This window comes from Neofelis nebulosa, chromosome 5, assembly GCF_028018385.1.
Source record: "Neofelis nebulosa isolate mNeoNeb1 chromosome 5, mNeoNeb1.pri, whole genome shotgun sequence".
NCBI lineage: Eukaryota > Metazoa > Chordata > Mammalia > Carnivora > Felidae > Neofelis > Neofelis nebulosa.
The window spans coordinates 26944835-26962710 of NC_080786.1; the positions used below are offsets into that span (position 1 = coordinate 26944835).

General features: G+C 39.9%; 1 protein-coding gene across 1 annotated transcript in view; it reads right to left on the reverse strand.

The window, feature by feature from the left end:
- Positions 1–1417: 1417 nt before the first annotated feature.
- The window catches only part of PIK3R4 (phosphoinositide-3-kinase regulatory subunit 4), a 72709-nt gene continuing 56250 nt past the window's right edge, over positions 1418–17876 (reverse strand). The window contains exons 13-19 of the mRNA XM_058729868.1: positions 12912–13076; positions 8571–8782; positions 6778–6909; positions 3794–3894; positions 3141–3229; positions 2722–2830; positions 1418–1990 (exon numbers count right to left, since the gene is read on the reverse strand). Coding sequence (XP_058585851.1) covers positions 1820–1990; positions 2722–2830; positions 3141–3229; positions 3794–3894; positions 6778–6909; positions 8571–8782; positions 12912–13076 — 979 coding nt within the window. The 3' untranslated portion in view covers positions 1418–1819. The remainder of the gene's footprint in view (positions 1991–2721; positions 2831–3140; positions 3230–3793; positions 3895–6777; positions 6910–8570; positions 8783–12911; positions 13077–17876) is intronic.

Here is a 17876-nt window from a genome sequence, read left to right on the forward strand (position 1 = left end):
ACAGAATCTGAAGCGGGTTCCAGGCTCTGAGCTGTCAGCACAGAGCCTGATGCGGGGCTCGAACCCACAGATTGTGAGATCATGACCTGAGCCCAAGTCGGGTGCTGAACTGACTGAGCCACCCAGGCGCCCCTAAATAAAACCCTATTGAAACCAAGACTCAATAAGCAGTGGTCCTTCTTGGTTTAAACATGTAAACTAATTGACTCTAAAAGACATGCCTCCTATTATCTCTGTACTTGAGCTCTGAGTCAAACATTAAAAAAAAAGTCGAAAAAAAGATGCAACTTCAATGTGGCATCAGATTGTAACAGTAACAATTCAACCAAATGACCCCTTTTTTTAAGGGGAGAATTGAAGCGTGAAGAAGAATGGATGGTGGCAAGATCAGGGGGGGAAAGGACTACATCTCCATCGGCCCACTCCATTCTTCCCCTCAGAAGGTTTATCAGTGGTGTGGCTTCACTAATGTCTCCAGGCTTGAAGCCCTTCTCAGCTCAAACAAGTGTCCCCCAACCTCTGCAGACATTAAATCTAGAAACCCCACAGATACGGTCTTAACAGACGTGAAGAGAAACAGAGGCAATGTAACATGACAATGTCAAATTTGCAAATCCTGTTCCCCTAGGCTATAAGGCCTCATTGACATCCAGACTCCTCAGACCTTTGTGAATGACAGGGTTTTCTGATGAGTTTAGACAGGTAAACAACAAAACCAAGTGCACTGAATCATGGAGCCATACCTATGCACTGTCATGTACCATAACTGAATCATATAATTACAGAAAATTAAGTTTTTGAAGTATTTAAGTAGTATTTTCCCCTGAGTCAGATTATTTACTTTTTGGTTTACAGACTCATGTAACTAATTTCAAACAGCATAAACCCTTCTGCAAATGGAGGACAGTTAAATGTAGAGAATTAAGTTCATGTACAAATAATAAGTGATAAGCTTGAAGGGTTTATTTTTGCGGGAAAGACCAATTTTGGTCTTTTTCTGGAAGTACAGATTTTTGGCATGTCTTTAACTTAATCCTTTCATTTTTCTTTCTTTTTCATGCATTTAATAAATAATTGACACTGGATAAAAGCAAGCCGAAGGGCCAACTTTCAGAATTTATACTAAAGCCTATAAAAAATAGTAATGATGGCCAAGGAGAACCATTCTTCTAGGGGTGATACACAGGAGATCAGTTCTAGTGCTAAATAATAAGGCAGACTGTAAAACAGGAAGAAAGATATGATAAAGCAGAAAGGACAAAATACTGAGAGTCCAGAAATGTGGGCATAAGGCCTAGTTCTGTTGCCGATTCTTTGTGACATTGAGTGCCTTATTTCTTGAGAACAAATGCTGCTGGAGAGTTTATTCTTCTGCTAAAGTTTACTGTTAAAAACACCAAAAAAACACAAAAAACTCTTAAGATGCTTGAATACATTTTATTGGCTGGTTTGAATAGCAGTTTTAATAGCAAAAATGTGTTTACATTATTACAGCTTATGACCCATCTTTTTTAGTACAAACTTAGATCATAGAAGTCTTAGCATTTTAAATTCCTCACCTCTGTGACATATACAGTAGGAAGTCCTAGATACTGTTGTCTGGCTGATTCTTGCAGAGATAATGTGTAAGTACATTGGTTGAGTGCAACCTTCTTAACCACCTTGGATGGGATCTGTTTAATCATGAGACAGTATTATATAGAGACATAATTTTGAAAATGAAAGAAATGAATCTCACTTCTGTCCTCTAAAAATACCTTTGCTCTCAAGTTACAGTAAACTTATAACTTTATTACAAATTATACAGACCACTAAGTTTTCATTTCCACACCTTAACAATTCCATCTCTAGAAGCAGTTACAATGAAGCCCTGTGTTGTCTGGAAGGTGGCGATGTCCGTGATGATATCGTGGTGTCCCACAGGCAGAGACTCTGGGCCCCTCCGAGGGGTGTCATCGCTTGGTCCCATCTTCTGCTTATTCTGAATCTCCTGTTTCATGGTTAAAAGTCAAGGAGAAAGCCAGAAGTTAAAAGCCTGTACCACACTGTACCTGTTATGAATATTGTTCTTCTGAGACAGGTAGTGGTTGTCTTTAAAGTTAAAACTTCCTATGAGGTAGTCCTCCCTTCACAAAGACAAGGAGTAAAGAGAGTCCAAATGACCTTCTGTTTCCCATGAGTAGTGGCTTACAAAGAGGCCAATCAATAATCTGTGCATATTACCTTTTGCCACCATCAAAAGAAATAAGAGAAAGTATATAATAGAGGGGTGGATGTAAATATGTATCTGTCATAAAGGAAGCTTTCATTCATTTACTGAGCACCTTCTAGGACCCAGGCACTTTCAGGTATGTTACCTCCTTTGAAGTTTTTACCCAACTCAAGAACACAAGATTTGGAGTTCCAACAGCCAGGTCTGAATCCCCAGCTTTGCTGCCTACTACCTGGATGATCTCAGACAAGTTACTTCATGGTGCTGAACTTTCTAATAAAGGTATTTCCTTATAAATTGTTGTAAGGACTGAGCAAGCGTATAAAGTGCTTGCTTCGAGCTAGGTACTTATGTGTGTGCCCTTTATATGTTTATTTACCTTAATAAAAGTTAATTTAAAAATCACAGAAAAGCCCAAAGAAAATAAATGTTCTTCTTAAATACTGCCACTCTTGGCCAAAGTCATTTGTGTGCCTATAGAAATTGAGAGAAAACAAGACTGCTTGTACCTGGACGACTTCAGTGCCTTCAATTATTTTCCTAGAGTAGGACACAGACGAGGAACTAGTACCTCCGGCAACAATGTAGGACCGCTCTGGGTAAGCCAAGTCCCAAAACCTAGGGAAGAGGAAGTAAGTGCTGATAATCTCAGGACGGAGGGAGGAAGTAATGGTCATTAGCTTACATTCATCAATGCATGACTTATTTTCTTTTGCCTTAGGAAAAGAGATTTTCCTAGCATAGACTAAAATTAGGTACAAATGAAGTATTAATAGCTATCTGTGCAAGATATGGAGGATATTAAACATGACAACATTGCAAGTATCTAGAATAACCACCCTAGTATTAACCACAGTATCCATCCACATTTTATTATCCTTCTCCTTTTAAAGGATACCTAACTAGGTACACTTATCAGACACTGTACCTTATTTTCATGTCTGAGCCAGCCGTTAGTAGGATGGGATTTCCATCTGCAGGACTACAATAGATACCATGGACACTGTGAGGAACAGGCTTAAAAGAAAGAAACAGGAATCAAATTAAAGATAGCAGTGTATTCCATAAATGGTGTCATTTCTAGTAACAAGTCGAGTGGCAGTGGCTGCTAGGCACCTGGTTAACTGAAGAAATGAGAGACCATTTATGCATATCTTCTTTAAGTGCATTGGCTTTATATCATTCTGAATAAAGAGGCAAAACCTGTTGAGCCTCTGAAAACTGCCTATTTGGGAGAAGGACTCCAACCAAAGACGAAATGAACCTCTCCCACCTTTTGTCCCAGTGAAGCACCCATGGTGGTAGCATGACAGTTAAAAGTGTATGTAAGATGGTCATGTTCCAGTTAACCCAGGTTTTTACCGGGCTTCCACAGACACATCACAAACCTCCTGGTACCAGCAACCAAAACACCCAGACATTGGTGAGCCTGAGGAATTGGAAAGCCTCGATGCGGCAATAGCCACTTGATATAATTTAAAACACAACCCAAAAGCCCAACAGATACCAGGTTTGGTAGAGTGTCTGAAAATGCCTGTAACGGGGGAAATTCGATTGGCCTAATGAAAACCGGAGACAAACCTGTGACTCAGAGAGTGGTGGTGCATTGCAGGCCCAGAGCATGAATCTTCTGTCGCCAGTCTCCATGTCCCACATGGACACCTCATTGTTGCCCTGCACGGCTAAGGGAAGCACAGGCCAGAACGGTTACTCACACCACAAGCCCACTCTGAGAACTTTCACATCTTGGTAGATAATCCAACTCAGCCTGTGCCTATTTCCATTTTTTCTCATCCTGCAAAAAATGCTCACTACGACTACTTTTAAATAATACTGTGACCCTGTCACCAGACTGGAGTGCAAAAAAAGACGTCCTTTAATAAACTACTAATAAATATTTACTGGCATACAGCACAGTGAAAAGAATTGTGGGGCAGAAAGGTGAATCGTAAAGATTCTACCCTCAAGAAACCTACAGTCTAGAAGCAGAGGAAAAATGTATAGACAATGAGAGCAAAAACAACTGCAAAATTCCACCTGAACTCAAGGAAAGGAAAAGATCCCATCCAGTGGGTAAGCATCAATGTGACTCATGGAGAGGTTTCCTCTGGGACTGAAAGAAAAGTAAAGCCGAGCAGATATGAGTGGCATACAGGTAAGTCATTTCAGGCAGAAAGAATGTTTTGTTTTTGCTCATTCCAGTTTCTGGGCATCTGGGAAAATGAGTAATCAGTGTGACTGAAGCAAATCCGTGACAGGGAGGAGTGGGAAATGAAGGCAGGGGAAGATTATAGAAAAAGGCAACAGCAAGCCTGAGAAAGACATTATTTTGAGCAGGGCGAGTGATAACACCTCAGGCTTCATTCCTTCATTAATATTTACTGAAGCAAAAATACTTACTATGAGCTAGTCGCTGGCCTACATGCTCAGGAAAATGAGGCAAACAATGGAAAAAATACCGTTTTATAGAACTTACATTCTAATGGGGGCAATAAACCAAGAAAGTGCAAGGCCCTGCATCAGGAATGTGTCTAGTTCGAGGAGAAAGCCCGAAAGCCCATGTGGCTGGGGCCGACTGGGCCTGGGGGAGGAGGAAAAGGCCCATAGGGCTGGCACGTTCCACTCCCCGCTGCCAGGCTGACCCGTGTGTGCCACATGGACAGGCTCCTTTGCCCTCGGGCTTCTACATGGGTTTGGCCTGTGGTAAACTAACAGCCCCTAAAATAAGTACGTCCTCATCTCCGGAAACTGTGAATGTTACGTTATACGGTAAAGTGACATTGCAGAGATGATTAAGGGCCTTGAGATGGGATTTTCCTGGATTATCCAGGGGAGCCCTGCATACAATCACAGTGTCGTAAGAAGGAGGCAGGCTTGACAGCAGAAGGCAACAGGACAATGGAGCAAGGTGCTACAGTGGTGGCTCTGAAGATGGAAGAAGGGCCCACAAGCCAAGGCAAGCAGCTCCAGAAGCAGGAAAAGAAAGGGAATGGACTCTCCCCTGGGTCCTGCAGAGGTAATGTGACCCTGCTGCCACCTTGGACTCGGCTTAGCAAAACTCATTTCAAACTTCTGGCCTCTGGAATGGTTGTAGAACAAATGTGTATTGTTTTAAGCTACCAACTTTGTGGTAATTTATTACACATAAGAATAAAATGGTCGTAGGAAACAAATACAGGCCTATGGAAGCCCCAGCAGGAGACCAAAGAGATAGATAGAAGCATGTCCCAGCTCAGGCTGGTTGTGTCGCTCCCATCAAAATCCCTGCTCCTCTCAAGGTGGCCTTCTCTATTTATCTTCTTTCCAAACTCCAACATCAAAATCCCTGCTCCTCTCACGGTGGCCTTCTCTATTCATCTTCTTTCCAAACTCCAGTAACCATCCCCTCCCCTCCTGCTGGCACTAGCCCTATTTCATTGTGCTTTTATGATGCCCCTACACCCACACATTCATCAACAGTTCCTCTGAAGATAAATCCTCAAATCATCCTACGCTGGGTATGCCATCTGATTTCTGCTGGAACCCTGACCGATAAAGAAGGTCAGAGAGGTAGCAGGGGCAGATCCCCATGAGGAGTCTGGCTGTAACCTGGAATGGGAAGGTACTGAGTAGCAGAAAGAACAGTCTTGAAGAAGTAAGGATTAAAGCAGGGAGTTACAAGGATACTGCATTAATAGGGACAAGAGGTTATGGTGGCTGGGATGAGAGAGACTGTGATGGAAACAGCAAAAAGTGGTCAGATTCTGAACATTTTAAGTAGCTATAAAAATCTGAATAAATGTGGTATTTAAAGCATGGGACGAAATCAGTGTAGAAGGGTTAAGGACCAAAGACTGAGCCCTAAGGCAGGTGAGGTAGGGCATGATTTAAAAGTCAGAAGGAAGATAAGGTGGAATCAGAAAGTGATGTCCCTGAAGTCAGGTAAGTGAACTATTTCAGAAAGAGAAAACTATCAACTGACCAATGAGTCAGGTAAGAGGCGAGCAGAGTAATGGCCACCAACAGCAGCAGTATATGAGTCGGACTACGTGTATGAGAAGGGACCGGGGAGAGCCTGCATGCAAGACGACCAAGGAGAAGGCATAAGCATAACGAGCTACTATTTATCAAGCACTACATGTGTGCCAGACTGTGTGCTTCACATGTTTTATCTCCAGTTCTTACTAGGAGAATGCCTGGTAAGGGTAGGGAAGGGAAGCTGGCAAGAAACACATCAACAAGAATTGGCAACAGACAAGGATGAGTCAAGGTTTCTAACTTAGATTTCTAGGAAGGTGGTGGCAAAATATTAACAAAAACATGGGAGAAAGAAAACAAATGAGAGGGGAAACAGTGGCAGACGGTAGGTGATGGTGGTGATTAATGAGGTCATTTTTAAAGATCATAAATAAGAAATGACAGTGAGATAGCAGTGGTGGGAACTTCCATAATCAGAACAAAACAGAATCAAGCATTTGGTTCATACATAACATTAAAACTCTGAGAACATGAGTCGTCGCAGCAGGGTATTATGTACTTTCTTTAAAAATCCCCCAACACCTCAAAGCCAGCCCTCTCCATTTTACCTGCAATCACCCAGGACTGATACAGAGGGTGCATTGAGAGGCGTCTGATTCGAGCCCTGAAGGGGTGACAGTGGCTGGAAATTGGCAACTGGAACCTCATGTCCCAGCAAGCCATGGTACCACTGCTTGTACCTTAAAGGGAAAAAAAAGTCAAAAAGATTACCATCTAATGCTTAAAGTACATCAAGCTGCATTTATACAAACAACAAATAGCATTAGCTTTGTGTGAATGTATTTTATTCATTCTTCTCATCTATCTGTCAAGCTATCTCCCTGGTGTCAAAGAGCACTTCCTAGTTGTTAAATACAGATGTGAAGTGCTCATCACAATGCTACTAAACGTAAGCTGAAAATGAATGATTATTACACTGGTATTAATTGCCAAAGGCACTCACAAAAAAACCAAAGGTCTAGAGAAGACATAAACTGAATTTGATAGGTCAAAACGTGCAGAATGCCTTAAATCACCGAAGATGTTTTACTGGCATTCAGTGACCACTTAACCAACCCCACAGGGGCTGCAGCTCTGTAGCTATCATCACATTTCAATCATTTCCCCGTGCCCTTGTCTCCAAAACATTCTGGAACCAGGTATGGGTATCCAATCACAGCAGACACTGGGGTGGTCAGTACCTGCACATCTGCCCATGACCAACCCCACAGAGAAGCCCCCCCATCCCAAAAGAATAATGCCAACGCTGACACTGAACAGCTGGTCCCGACAGAGCCACACAGCGTCGTCTTGGACTGGTCTCCAATTCTAGCAGAGATACTGGGATCAGAAAAAGACGCAGGACGACAGGGTTCCTCGGTCACCCTGCCCCACTCCAGGACAATGGCTCCAACAGCCACAGGCTGTGTTGGCTCAAAGCTGATCAGGGTACCTGAGAGCCATCATTGCCATTTACTAATTTGTGCAGTTTCATATCTACTTTTGTGGGCCTGGCGTCACATCCTCCTGCACCTGTGCAGTTTACTCACACAAAAGGCAAACACAATGTATTCCACATAAACTATATATTAAAAAGGAGAGGGCATATACTTAACAATTTCCTAATGTCATTCAGGGAATCTAGAAACCAAAATTCAAGGACAACAGATTATAATTCTTCAGAAAGAGTGCCAAGTGGGAGAAAATAAGATGTGATACATTTTCAAGGGGCAGGTTCAAAGCCCTATGGGGCAAAACGTGAAACTAAAACAGAGGAAAGCAGTCAGCAAGATCACATGGTACACCTTCACCTCCGAGAAAAGGAGGGCAAAGAGGAATAAGGCAAGAAACCAGTGCTTAGCTCTTCTCCAGTACCAGGCCCCGTAATGGATGCTTTTACCTCATTAAATCCTCAAAGCAGCCCTTGAATGGATTAGCCCATTTGAAGATGAGGCTCCTGAAACTCAGAGAGTTGTGCGGCTTGCCTGGGGTTATTGGAATTTGAAACGGAGTCTGACCGAACTCAAATGCTCTCATGCATAAACCAAGCCTGCTGCTTCCCTGGCAGGATAACAGAATGCCAGCAAATCTGATCACTATAATGATTATAAAGTAAAGAGGCTCATTTAAGAACAAAGAGAAAAAGGAAATGTGCATGCATTGAGATACTGCTATCACTCTTTCAAATCTGATTTTTAATGGAAAAAAATTAAATTTCAAAAGATTATAACATAATAATCATTCAAAAAAGGAGATGGGAAAAAATTACCAGTGCAGAAAAAGGAAAAAAACTTTCACAAGAAGGCAATTCCAGACCTTAGTGGCATTCACAACCCAGTCAATGACTTCAAAGTCAGCTCACCAATGCAGAGCCAACACTGGTGGATGTCCACAGCAAAGGAAGTGATGAGGCCTGACTTCAGATCGTGCTTCAGAGTCCATGCATTGCTTGAAGACCGGAGGTCCCAACCAACGAGAGAGCCATTCACAGTGGCATAGGCCAGAACAGACTGTGCCCCAGAGTTGAAGTGATGCATATCCACGACACAGCCATCATCCTTCTGGTCTAGCATTCTAAAGAAATACACAAAGCAAAAGGCAAAAACTTTTCCAGTCACTGAAAACATAACACCGGCCTCCATTTAAGATGAATTTATTCTAAGCATAGTCAAGAAATAACTCTGATCCATCAAGCCAATGATGCCTGAGGCATTTTTTAATGTATGTTTATTTTTGAGACAGAGACAGAGCATGAGCAGGGTAGGGCAGAGAGAATGGGAGACACAGAATCCGAAGCGGGCTCCAGGCCCTGAGCTGTCAGCACAAGGCCCGATGCGGGGCTCGAACTCACAGACTGTGAGATCATGACCTGAGCCCAGATCGGACGCTCAAACGACTGAGCCACCCAGGCGCCCCGAGGCATTTTTAAAAATAACTTCGGACTTACAGAAGAGTTGCAAAAATAGTACAGAAAATTCCTGTGTATCCTTCACCCATTTTCCCCTCGTGTTAACACCTTACATAACCACAGAACATTTATCGAAACTAAGAAATTAATCTTAGTACAATACTAGTAAAATACAGAACATATTCGGATTTTTATTAGTTTCCACTTGTGTCCTTTTACTGTTCTGGGATCCAAAACAAGATACCACATGGCATTGAGTTGTCATGTCTTTTTCAATCTGACCTTCAGTCTTTATCTTTCATGATTCTGATATTTTTGAAGACTATAGGTTATGTTATAGAGTGTTGCTCCATTTGAGTTTGCCTCGTGTTCTCACAAACAGACTCAGTTTATACCTTATTGGGAAGGAGACCATGAAATAACATCCTTCTCAGTGCACGTATGAGCAAGTACCTGATATTAATTAGTTAATTAATAGTACCTTGATCATTTGACTAAGGTACTATCTGCCAGGATTCTCCACCATAAAATTATTTTCCATCTATAACTACTCAATCTTTAAAAAAAATACTTCTGAGACAGTGTAAAAATCCTGTTTCTGCTTAAAATTTTGTCCACACATTTTAGGATCCATTGATAGACCATATCTATGGTGTTCTAATGGTGACTATGTCCCTCATTCCTTCTATACTTATTGATTAGAATTTTTCTATAAAGAACTGTCATTTCTTTCCCATTATTTATTTACTTATTTATTATCAGTATGGGCTCATACACATTTATTTTATCCTGTGAGCTGTAACCCAATACTATTGTTATCTGCTTTGTTGTTCAAGTTGTTCCAACTCTGGCCACAGGAAACTCTCTCAGGTTGGTCCCAATGCCCTTTCAATGTGCTTTTTTGAACCAATTCCTAACTTTCTGGCAGCACAAGATTCATCCTGCGTATTCACTGCCCCAGCTCTGGGCAACCAGTTCTGCAAGGAACCCTGGTTCCTTTTATGGAAAAATAGTATTTAAAAACCAAGGTCTGCGTGCTAAGTGCTCACTGCTATGGGGACGTGTCCCTGCTCGAGTCTCTTAATATGTATACTATACCTCATACCAACATGCATATGTGTACTTCTATATCTTTTTATGTGTATGTGTACATATGTATACAAACACACACACACACACATGCATATACATATATCCTGAGTTCATACTCACACTGAATCCAGATTGATATCTATCCAGCACCAGAGTTCATTCTAGCCATCTCCCTTTTCTTATTTATAACCTTAGTATACAACTAAGTAGGTTTGGAATCGATAAAACACACTCCTGTGAAAGCCAACTAGAACACAGTGTCTGAGTTCAGTTCCTTTGGTCATTAGCCTTGCAGTATCCAACTGAACCACTTTTTCCAAAGATATTAGGTTGGCTCCTTTATTGCCCAGTCTTCACTGTGACTATAGGATTCATCTGTATACAATGAGACTGATTTATCATAGCATTCTACCTTTCCTCCTATATCGGGTTGACTTTTTTTTTTTTTTTATAACTTACATACAGTAAAATTCACTCTTTGTGATACAGAGTTCTGTGCATAATGACAAATGCATAGCCATGTACCTTCTACCACAGAACCACAGAGAACAAGTCCACAGGCCAAAAATTATCTTGTGCAGGCCCCTTTGTAGTCAGCTCCTACCCCATTCCCAACCTGTGACTACTACTAATCTCATTTCTTCCCTATAATTTTATGGTTTCCAGAATATCACAAAAAGTTGGAAACATACAAAAAATAGCCTTTTGGGTCTGACTTCTTTCATTAGCAAAAAGGATTTAGGATGCATTGGTTGTTGCATGATTCCATAATTTATTCCTTTCATTACTGATAATATCAAATTCCTTTTTTTTTTTTTTAATGTACTGTTCCATTATATGGGTGTATCTATTTTTTCAAGCTAAGGCATTTTTAAGCTAAAAAGAATATAATAAACACACTGGCCAGCCTCCCTGATCGGTACATATCAGGCTTTTGCAGCATACACTATTTTAGTTTTATCTCTTGGATCGGGAGTCAGCAAACATTTTCTGTAATGAGCCAAATAGTAAATATTTTAGGCTTCGCAAGTCACATATCTCTACTGCATATTTATTTTTTTTTTACAATCTTTTGAAAATGCAAAAAGTATTCTTAGCTATGGGCCATACTGCAGGCTACAGTTTGCTGACCTCTGTGTCTTAGATAAACAACTTAAACATTCTAATACTTCCGCTGGAGGGATGATGAAAAGTCCAAATGCCAAATAAAATGTGAAAAGGTGCTATAAATCCTAATTATTAAAAGCCATGACAACAGATCTGACTGAATGAAGCAAACCGAAGGGGGGAAAAAAAAAATTCATGGCTAGGTTTCTTTGGAGCAACTGCTGCCAGGCAGACTGAAATCTAAACATTCTGGCACAGTCTCCCAATCTGTGTCGTCCATGTTTGCTCAGGGTTAAGACAGTAACATTCACAGTGAAAAGTGCTGTCGGCTGAGTGGCACCTGTGGAAGGAGTGCGCATGTCTCTGTGTGTGTCCTGCCAGCACAGTCATCACACAACACAATCTGCCAACAGCTCTTTGTTAATTTACATGGATCTCAATAGGTACACTGCTGTACAGCCATCCTCTGCTGAAACAGTTTTAAAGAAAACTGGCAGGTGGTTGTTTAGTTAAAGACAATATATAATATGTCCTAGACGAGAGCTGCCCACATCTGTTCGGTGAATGTGTTAAAAATAATACACATTTTTAAGTGCAAAGGCAAAACAAAATTATAAGCAAACAATAAAACAATAAAGTCCTAGATGATCCAACATACATCCTTTTCTTCTTCAGCTACCCAATGGCCATACCTTACAATCCACTTACCTGTAAGAACCTGCTCATTCTGCTTTCTTCCTGTGAGATCCACCCCCCCTGCCTGCCACGCCCTTCTCAACCACCCTGCTTTGGCTGGCTAACTCACATCTGGTCTCACCTCCTCCAGGCCTTGTTCCCTACCCCAGCAAGCTGGCTCCAGCTGTCCCTGTAACACTGGCACATGATCACACTGCAAGTAAAATCATCTGTTAACTGTTCTGTCTCTTCCATTAGACTGTAGTGTCTTAGAGAGCATAACATATCTTATTTGTATTTGTAATCCTTAGTGCGTAGCACCCACTCGTCAGTTGAAAATCTGTTCTGCTTTATCTTTAAAATCACTTACCTTGTATGTGTTTAATCTGTGGGCAACTACAATTTGTAAGAAGTGAGGAAGTTCTTAAGTAAAACCAGCCAGTATTTTGTTTTCAAATGATAAGCAAGTCAGTGCTGACTAAAAGCAGCACTCCATTTCCCATCAACATCAGACAATTTAATGCCAAGTAAAGATGCTGACAACGTTTGCGTTTTCTTTGATGAAGAACATTCACATTCTAAAAATCAGCCAGCCAGACTTGTGCTTTTCATAGTTGAAACAGAAGATGTAGCCAATAATTAGGTTATTCAAACAGATTCCAGCCTGAGATGAGCCGCAAGTTCAAAGTTGCCCTTCTGACCTTTTGACAGAAAGTAAGACATGCAGACACCGTTTTCTGAAATTAACTACATGTGACAGATTTGGGCTGGAAACACAGTTTTATTTATTTCATGTGCTTAAAAAAAAAAAAGGTAGTACTATCTAATAGGTCCTCAGTTGATCCAAACTACACTGGCAAGGTAGGGTTAAATTACCCTAGTGCACTAAATGCAGTTTAAAAAAACACAAAAGATCGATACCTGCTTTGCAGAGGTTGAATCTTAGGAGACTTTGGCAGCTTAGAAGCTTCAATTGCAAGAAGCTGGACGGCACCATTGTCAGACGCAATGGCTAAGTAGTGGGACCCCTGGCAGAATGTAAGTGTCTTGACACGTCCTCCAATTCGGCTATATGTAAGAATAGATCTGCACAAAAGAAAACAGATTACATTTCTGCAAGGGCCACAAGAGCATTTATTAATGCTGATATTAAATAAATATCCACATGGCTATCAGCCAATGAAAGTACTACTTTGAGGTCTGTTTCACCTCCTTGCTCTCATAACTGAAGAATCCCTCTCAAAAACACTGGCACAAAATCACCTTTTCTTCTCATATTTTTAAATGGCCATCCCCACACACTTCCCTCCTATCACATAAGGCCCGCCCATCCTCCTCTCACTCTGGAGCTCCCATACTTGACTGTCCTCATCTAGTTCTCCTGCCACTCTTGCAATACCTTAAACCCTATTCTTGCACCCTTCAGTAATTCTGTAATTCCTAGGATGCAGCCTGACACAGCAGGAAATGGCTTTGGGATCAAAGACCTGAATTCCTCTTCTTACTACCCATAAGACTTGGTCAAGCCACTTCTCTGCTCTGTGTCTCAGTTTACTCATCCACAAAACAGGACTGCCCTATCTTTTCTACTTGGAACACAGTGAAGCTCAAATAATATGTAAATCATAAAACACTCATAAATGTAAAATATTGTAATATTCAGTTTCTCCCACACACGTGCTGACCTCTCAAGCTGTCTACTCTCTTTTCTCAAATTCACTGCCAAACTTCTTGAATACATCATTTACACAGGGTATTTCCCACTATCACCAATTCCTTCCTTCAGTACCTCAGTACCCGCTTCATAAGGCGCATATACCTACCTCTAAGGGGCCATACTCCTAAAAGATCACAAGCCCCTAATTCATCAAATGTATTCATCTCTGTCTTTTCTGTTTATTTCATTTTATAATACAAGCTAATACATATTACAAAAAAATTATTAAAATACAGAAAAGAGGCACCTGGGTGGCTCCGTCAGTAAAGCGTCCAACTCTTGGTTTCGGTGCAGGTCATGATCTCACGATTCATGAGATCGAGCCCCGCATCAGGCTCTGCACTGACAGTGCGGAGCCTGCTTAGGATTCTTTCTCCATTTCTCTGCCCTTTCCCCACATTTTTTTTCTCTCTCTCTCTCAAAATAAATTTTTTTTTAAATACAAAAAAGAATACAGAAAAGTAAAAACATAATTCTACCACTCAGAGAGAGACACTACTAACCTTTTGTTATATATCCTTTTAAAGGGTTTTTTTCTATGCATACTACAATATATTCATATTTGCTTCTTAAATAAATATGGAATATGTTGTATTTTTTTATTAATCTCTAGTTCACTTTTTCTTATTCACAGCTTTGTTGTGAGAAAATACCATAAAGTATAATATTTGAAAGTAAATAATTCAGTGATTTTCAATATATTAACAGAATTCTGCAGATGATCAGTATCTAATTCTGCAACATTTTCATCATTCCTAAGGAAATCCACATCACACCCATCAGCATTCACTCCTCATTTTCCTCTCCCACCAGCCCCTGGAAACAAATTTGCTTAAATTTGCTATGAGTTTGCCTATTCTGGAGATTCCATATGAATGTAGTCCTATATTACATGGCCTTTCATATCTGGCTTCTTTCACTTAACATAGTGTTTTCAAGGTTCACCCATTCCTTTTTACAGCCAACTATTATTCCGTTGTATGGAATACCACATTTTGTGTATCCATTATCAGCTGATGAACATTTGTGTTGTTTCTGCCTTTTACCTACTATGAATAATGCTCCTATAAACATTTCCACATAAATGTCTGGACATACTTCTCAAACATAGTGCCTACAGGACCCCAACCGGTATGGTAGATGAGTAAAGAGAGCCAAGGACTAGCTGGGAGAGAAAAAAATCCCAGCATTACTCAGTCTCTTGCATTTGCTTGCTTGCTTGCTCTCTCTCCCTCTTTTTTGATACTGAGATATAATTTACCTATCATAAAATTCACTCTTTTAAGACTGACAGTATAGTCACTAAGTTTTATAACTGTTACCATTATCTAATCCCCCCAAAACCCCATACGTATCAGCAGTCATTCCCCATCCTCTATACCCCAGCTCCTGGCAACTGTAAACCATCCGTGACTTACAATTTTTTTACTTTATGATGGTGTGAAAGCAACAGGCATTCAGATGAAACCATACTTCAAACTTTGAATTTGATCTTTTTCTTGCTAGTGACATGCAATACGATTTTCTCATGATGCTGACCAGTGGCAGGAAAGCCACAACTCCCAGGCTGCCAGGTGACCATGAGGGTAAAAAAACCAATATACTCGAGCACCTGGGTGGCTCAGTCAGTTGAGCATCTGACTCTTGATTTCAGCTCAGCTCATGGTCTCATGGTTCATGGGATTGAGCCCTGCATTGGGCTCTGCGATGATGACACTAATCCTGCTTGGGATTCTCTCTCTCCTCTCTCTCTGCCCCTCTCCACCTCAAAATAAACAAACATTAAAAAAGACCTGATACACTTACAACCATTATGAACCCCTACAACCGTTCTGTTGGTCTTTCAGTATTCAATAAATTACATGAGATTATTCAACACGGTATTATCAAATAGGCTTTATGTTAAAATGATTTTGCCTAACTGTAGGCTAATGTAAGTGTTCTAATTCTAAGCACATTTAAGGTATGCGAGGCTAAGCTATGATATTTGGCAGGTTAGGTATATTGAATGCATTTTTGACTTATGATATTTTCAAGTTATGATGGCTTTATCAGAACATGACCCCATCATAAACTGAGGAAGGTCTGTACTAATCTTTCTGTCTCTGTGGATTTGCCTAAATTTGCCAAAATTTCATTTAAGTCGAATCATACAATACGCTAGCTGACCTGTGGATCAGGCTTCTTTCCCTTAGCATAATATTTTTGCAAGGTTATCCATGTTGTGGCATGTGCCAGCATTTCATTCCTTTTTATGGCTAAATAATACTCCATTGTATGGATACGCCACATTTGTTTATTCATTCAACAGCTTATAGACATTGTGGCTTGCACTTTTTGGCCATTATGAATAATGCTGCTGCAAACATGTATGTTCAAATTTTCATGTGAACAAGTGTTTTCAACTGTCTTGGGTTTATGCCTACGAGTGGAATTGAGGGGTCATTAGGTAACTCTATGCTTAACATTTGAGGAACTGTCAAACTGATTTCCAATTACCTCACCATTTTACATTCCTACCAATAATGTATGAAGGTACCAATTTCTCCACATCCTCTCCAGCACTTGTTATTGTCTTTGATTATAGCCCTTCTAGAGGGTGTGAAGTGGCATCTCACTGTGGTTCTGTTTTGCATTTCCCTAGTGACTAATCATGTGGAGCAGCTTTCTGTATACTTATGGGTCCTAACTGGAGAAACATCTATTTGAATCCTTTATTTTTTAATTGTCCTTTTATTGTTGAGTTAAAAGAGTTCTTTGTATTTTCTCTGCATTTATATTTACAAGTATTTCTCTCATTCTGTGGTTTGTCTTTTACTTTCTTGACAGTGTCCTTTGAAGCACAAATGTTTGTAATTTTGATGAAGTCTCTTTTTTTTTATTTTGGTCACGTGTGCTTTTGAAGTCATTTTTTAGAAACTCCTGCCTAATCTAAGGTCATGAATAGTTACATGCATATATTTTACAGATTAGCTCTTATATTTAGGTCTATGATCCCTTTTAAAAAATTCACGGAAATTCATCCTTTTGCATATGGATAACCAGAACCATTTGTTCATGCTATTCTTTCCTCCATAGAACTGTCCTGGCATCCTTGACAAAAAACAATGATCATAAATGTATTTTTGCAGGTCAGTTCTGTTCCACTGATTTTTATATTTATCTTTATGTAATACTATCCTGACTAATGTAGCTTTGTAGCAAATCTCCAAGTCTGAGTTTTCCAACTTGGTTCTTTCAAGAGTATTTTGGCTATTTAAATCATCTGCATTACTTTATGAATTTTAGAAGCAGGGTGTCAATTTCTGCAAAAAGTAAAAAAAAAAGACAACTGAAAATTTCACAGGGATTGCATTGAATCTGTAGGTCAATTTGGGGAGGATTGCTATCTTAATGTTAAGTATCCCATTATTCCATTAAATGAACATAGGCTGTCTTTCCATTTATTTAGATCTTCTAGAATTTCTTTCAGTGATGTTTTATGGTCTTCAGTATACTATAGTTTTCAGTACTTTTTTGATAAATGTATTCCTATTCTTTTTGATGCTATTGTAAATGGAATTCTTTTCTTAATTTCACCTTTGGATCAATCATTGTTAGCACAAAGAAATGCAGTTGGTTTTTGTATATACAAATACAGCATCATCTTGTATTTTGCAACTTTGCTGAACTCATTTGTTCTATTAAGTTTTTCTTTTTATTGCTTAAGATGGTCTATAAACAAGATTATGCTGTCCGCAAATCGAGATAGTTTTACTTTTTCCTTTCCAATCTGTATGCTTTTCATTTCTTTTCCTTATCTAATTGCTCTAAAAGCTCCAGTATGGTGCTGGATGGAAGTGGCAAGAACAGACATCCTTATTTGGTTCCTCATCTTAAGGAGAAAGCTTTCAGTCTTTCACCATTAAGTTTGATGTCAGCTGTGGTCATCTATAACTAGTTTGTTGAATTGTTTTTAATCATAAAAGGGGGTTAGATTTTGTCAAATGCTTTCTGTTAAGATGATCGACATCTTCATCCTTTGTTCTATTAATAGGATATATTCCTAAATTGATTTTTGTAGGTTGCACAAGGCTTGCAGTCTTGGGATACACTGAACTTAGTCATGTTATATAATCATTTTAATATGCTGGATTCAGTTTACTAGTATTTAGTTTAGCATTTTTATG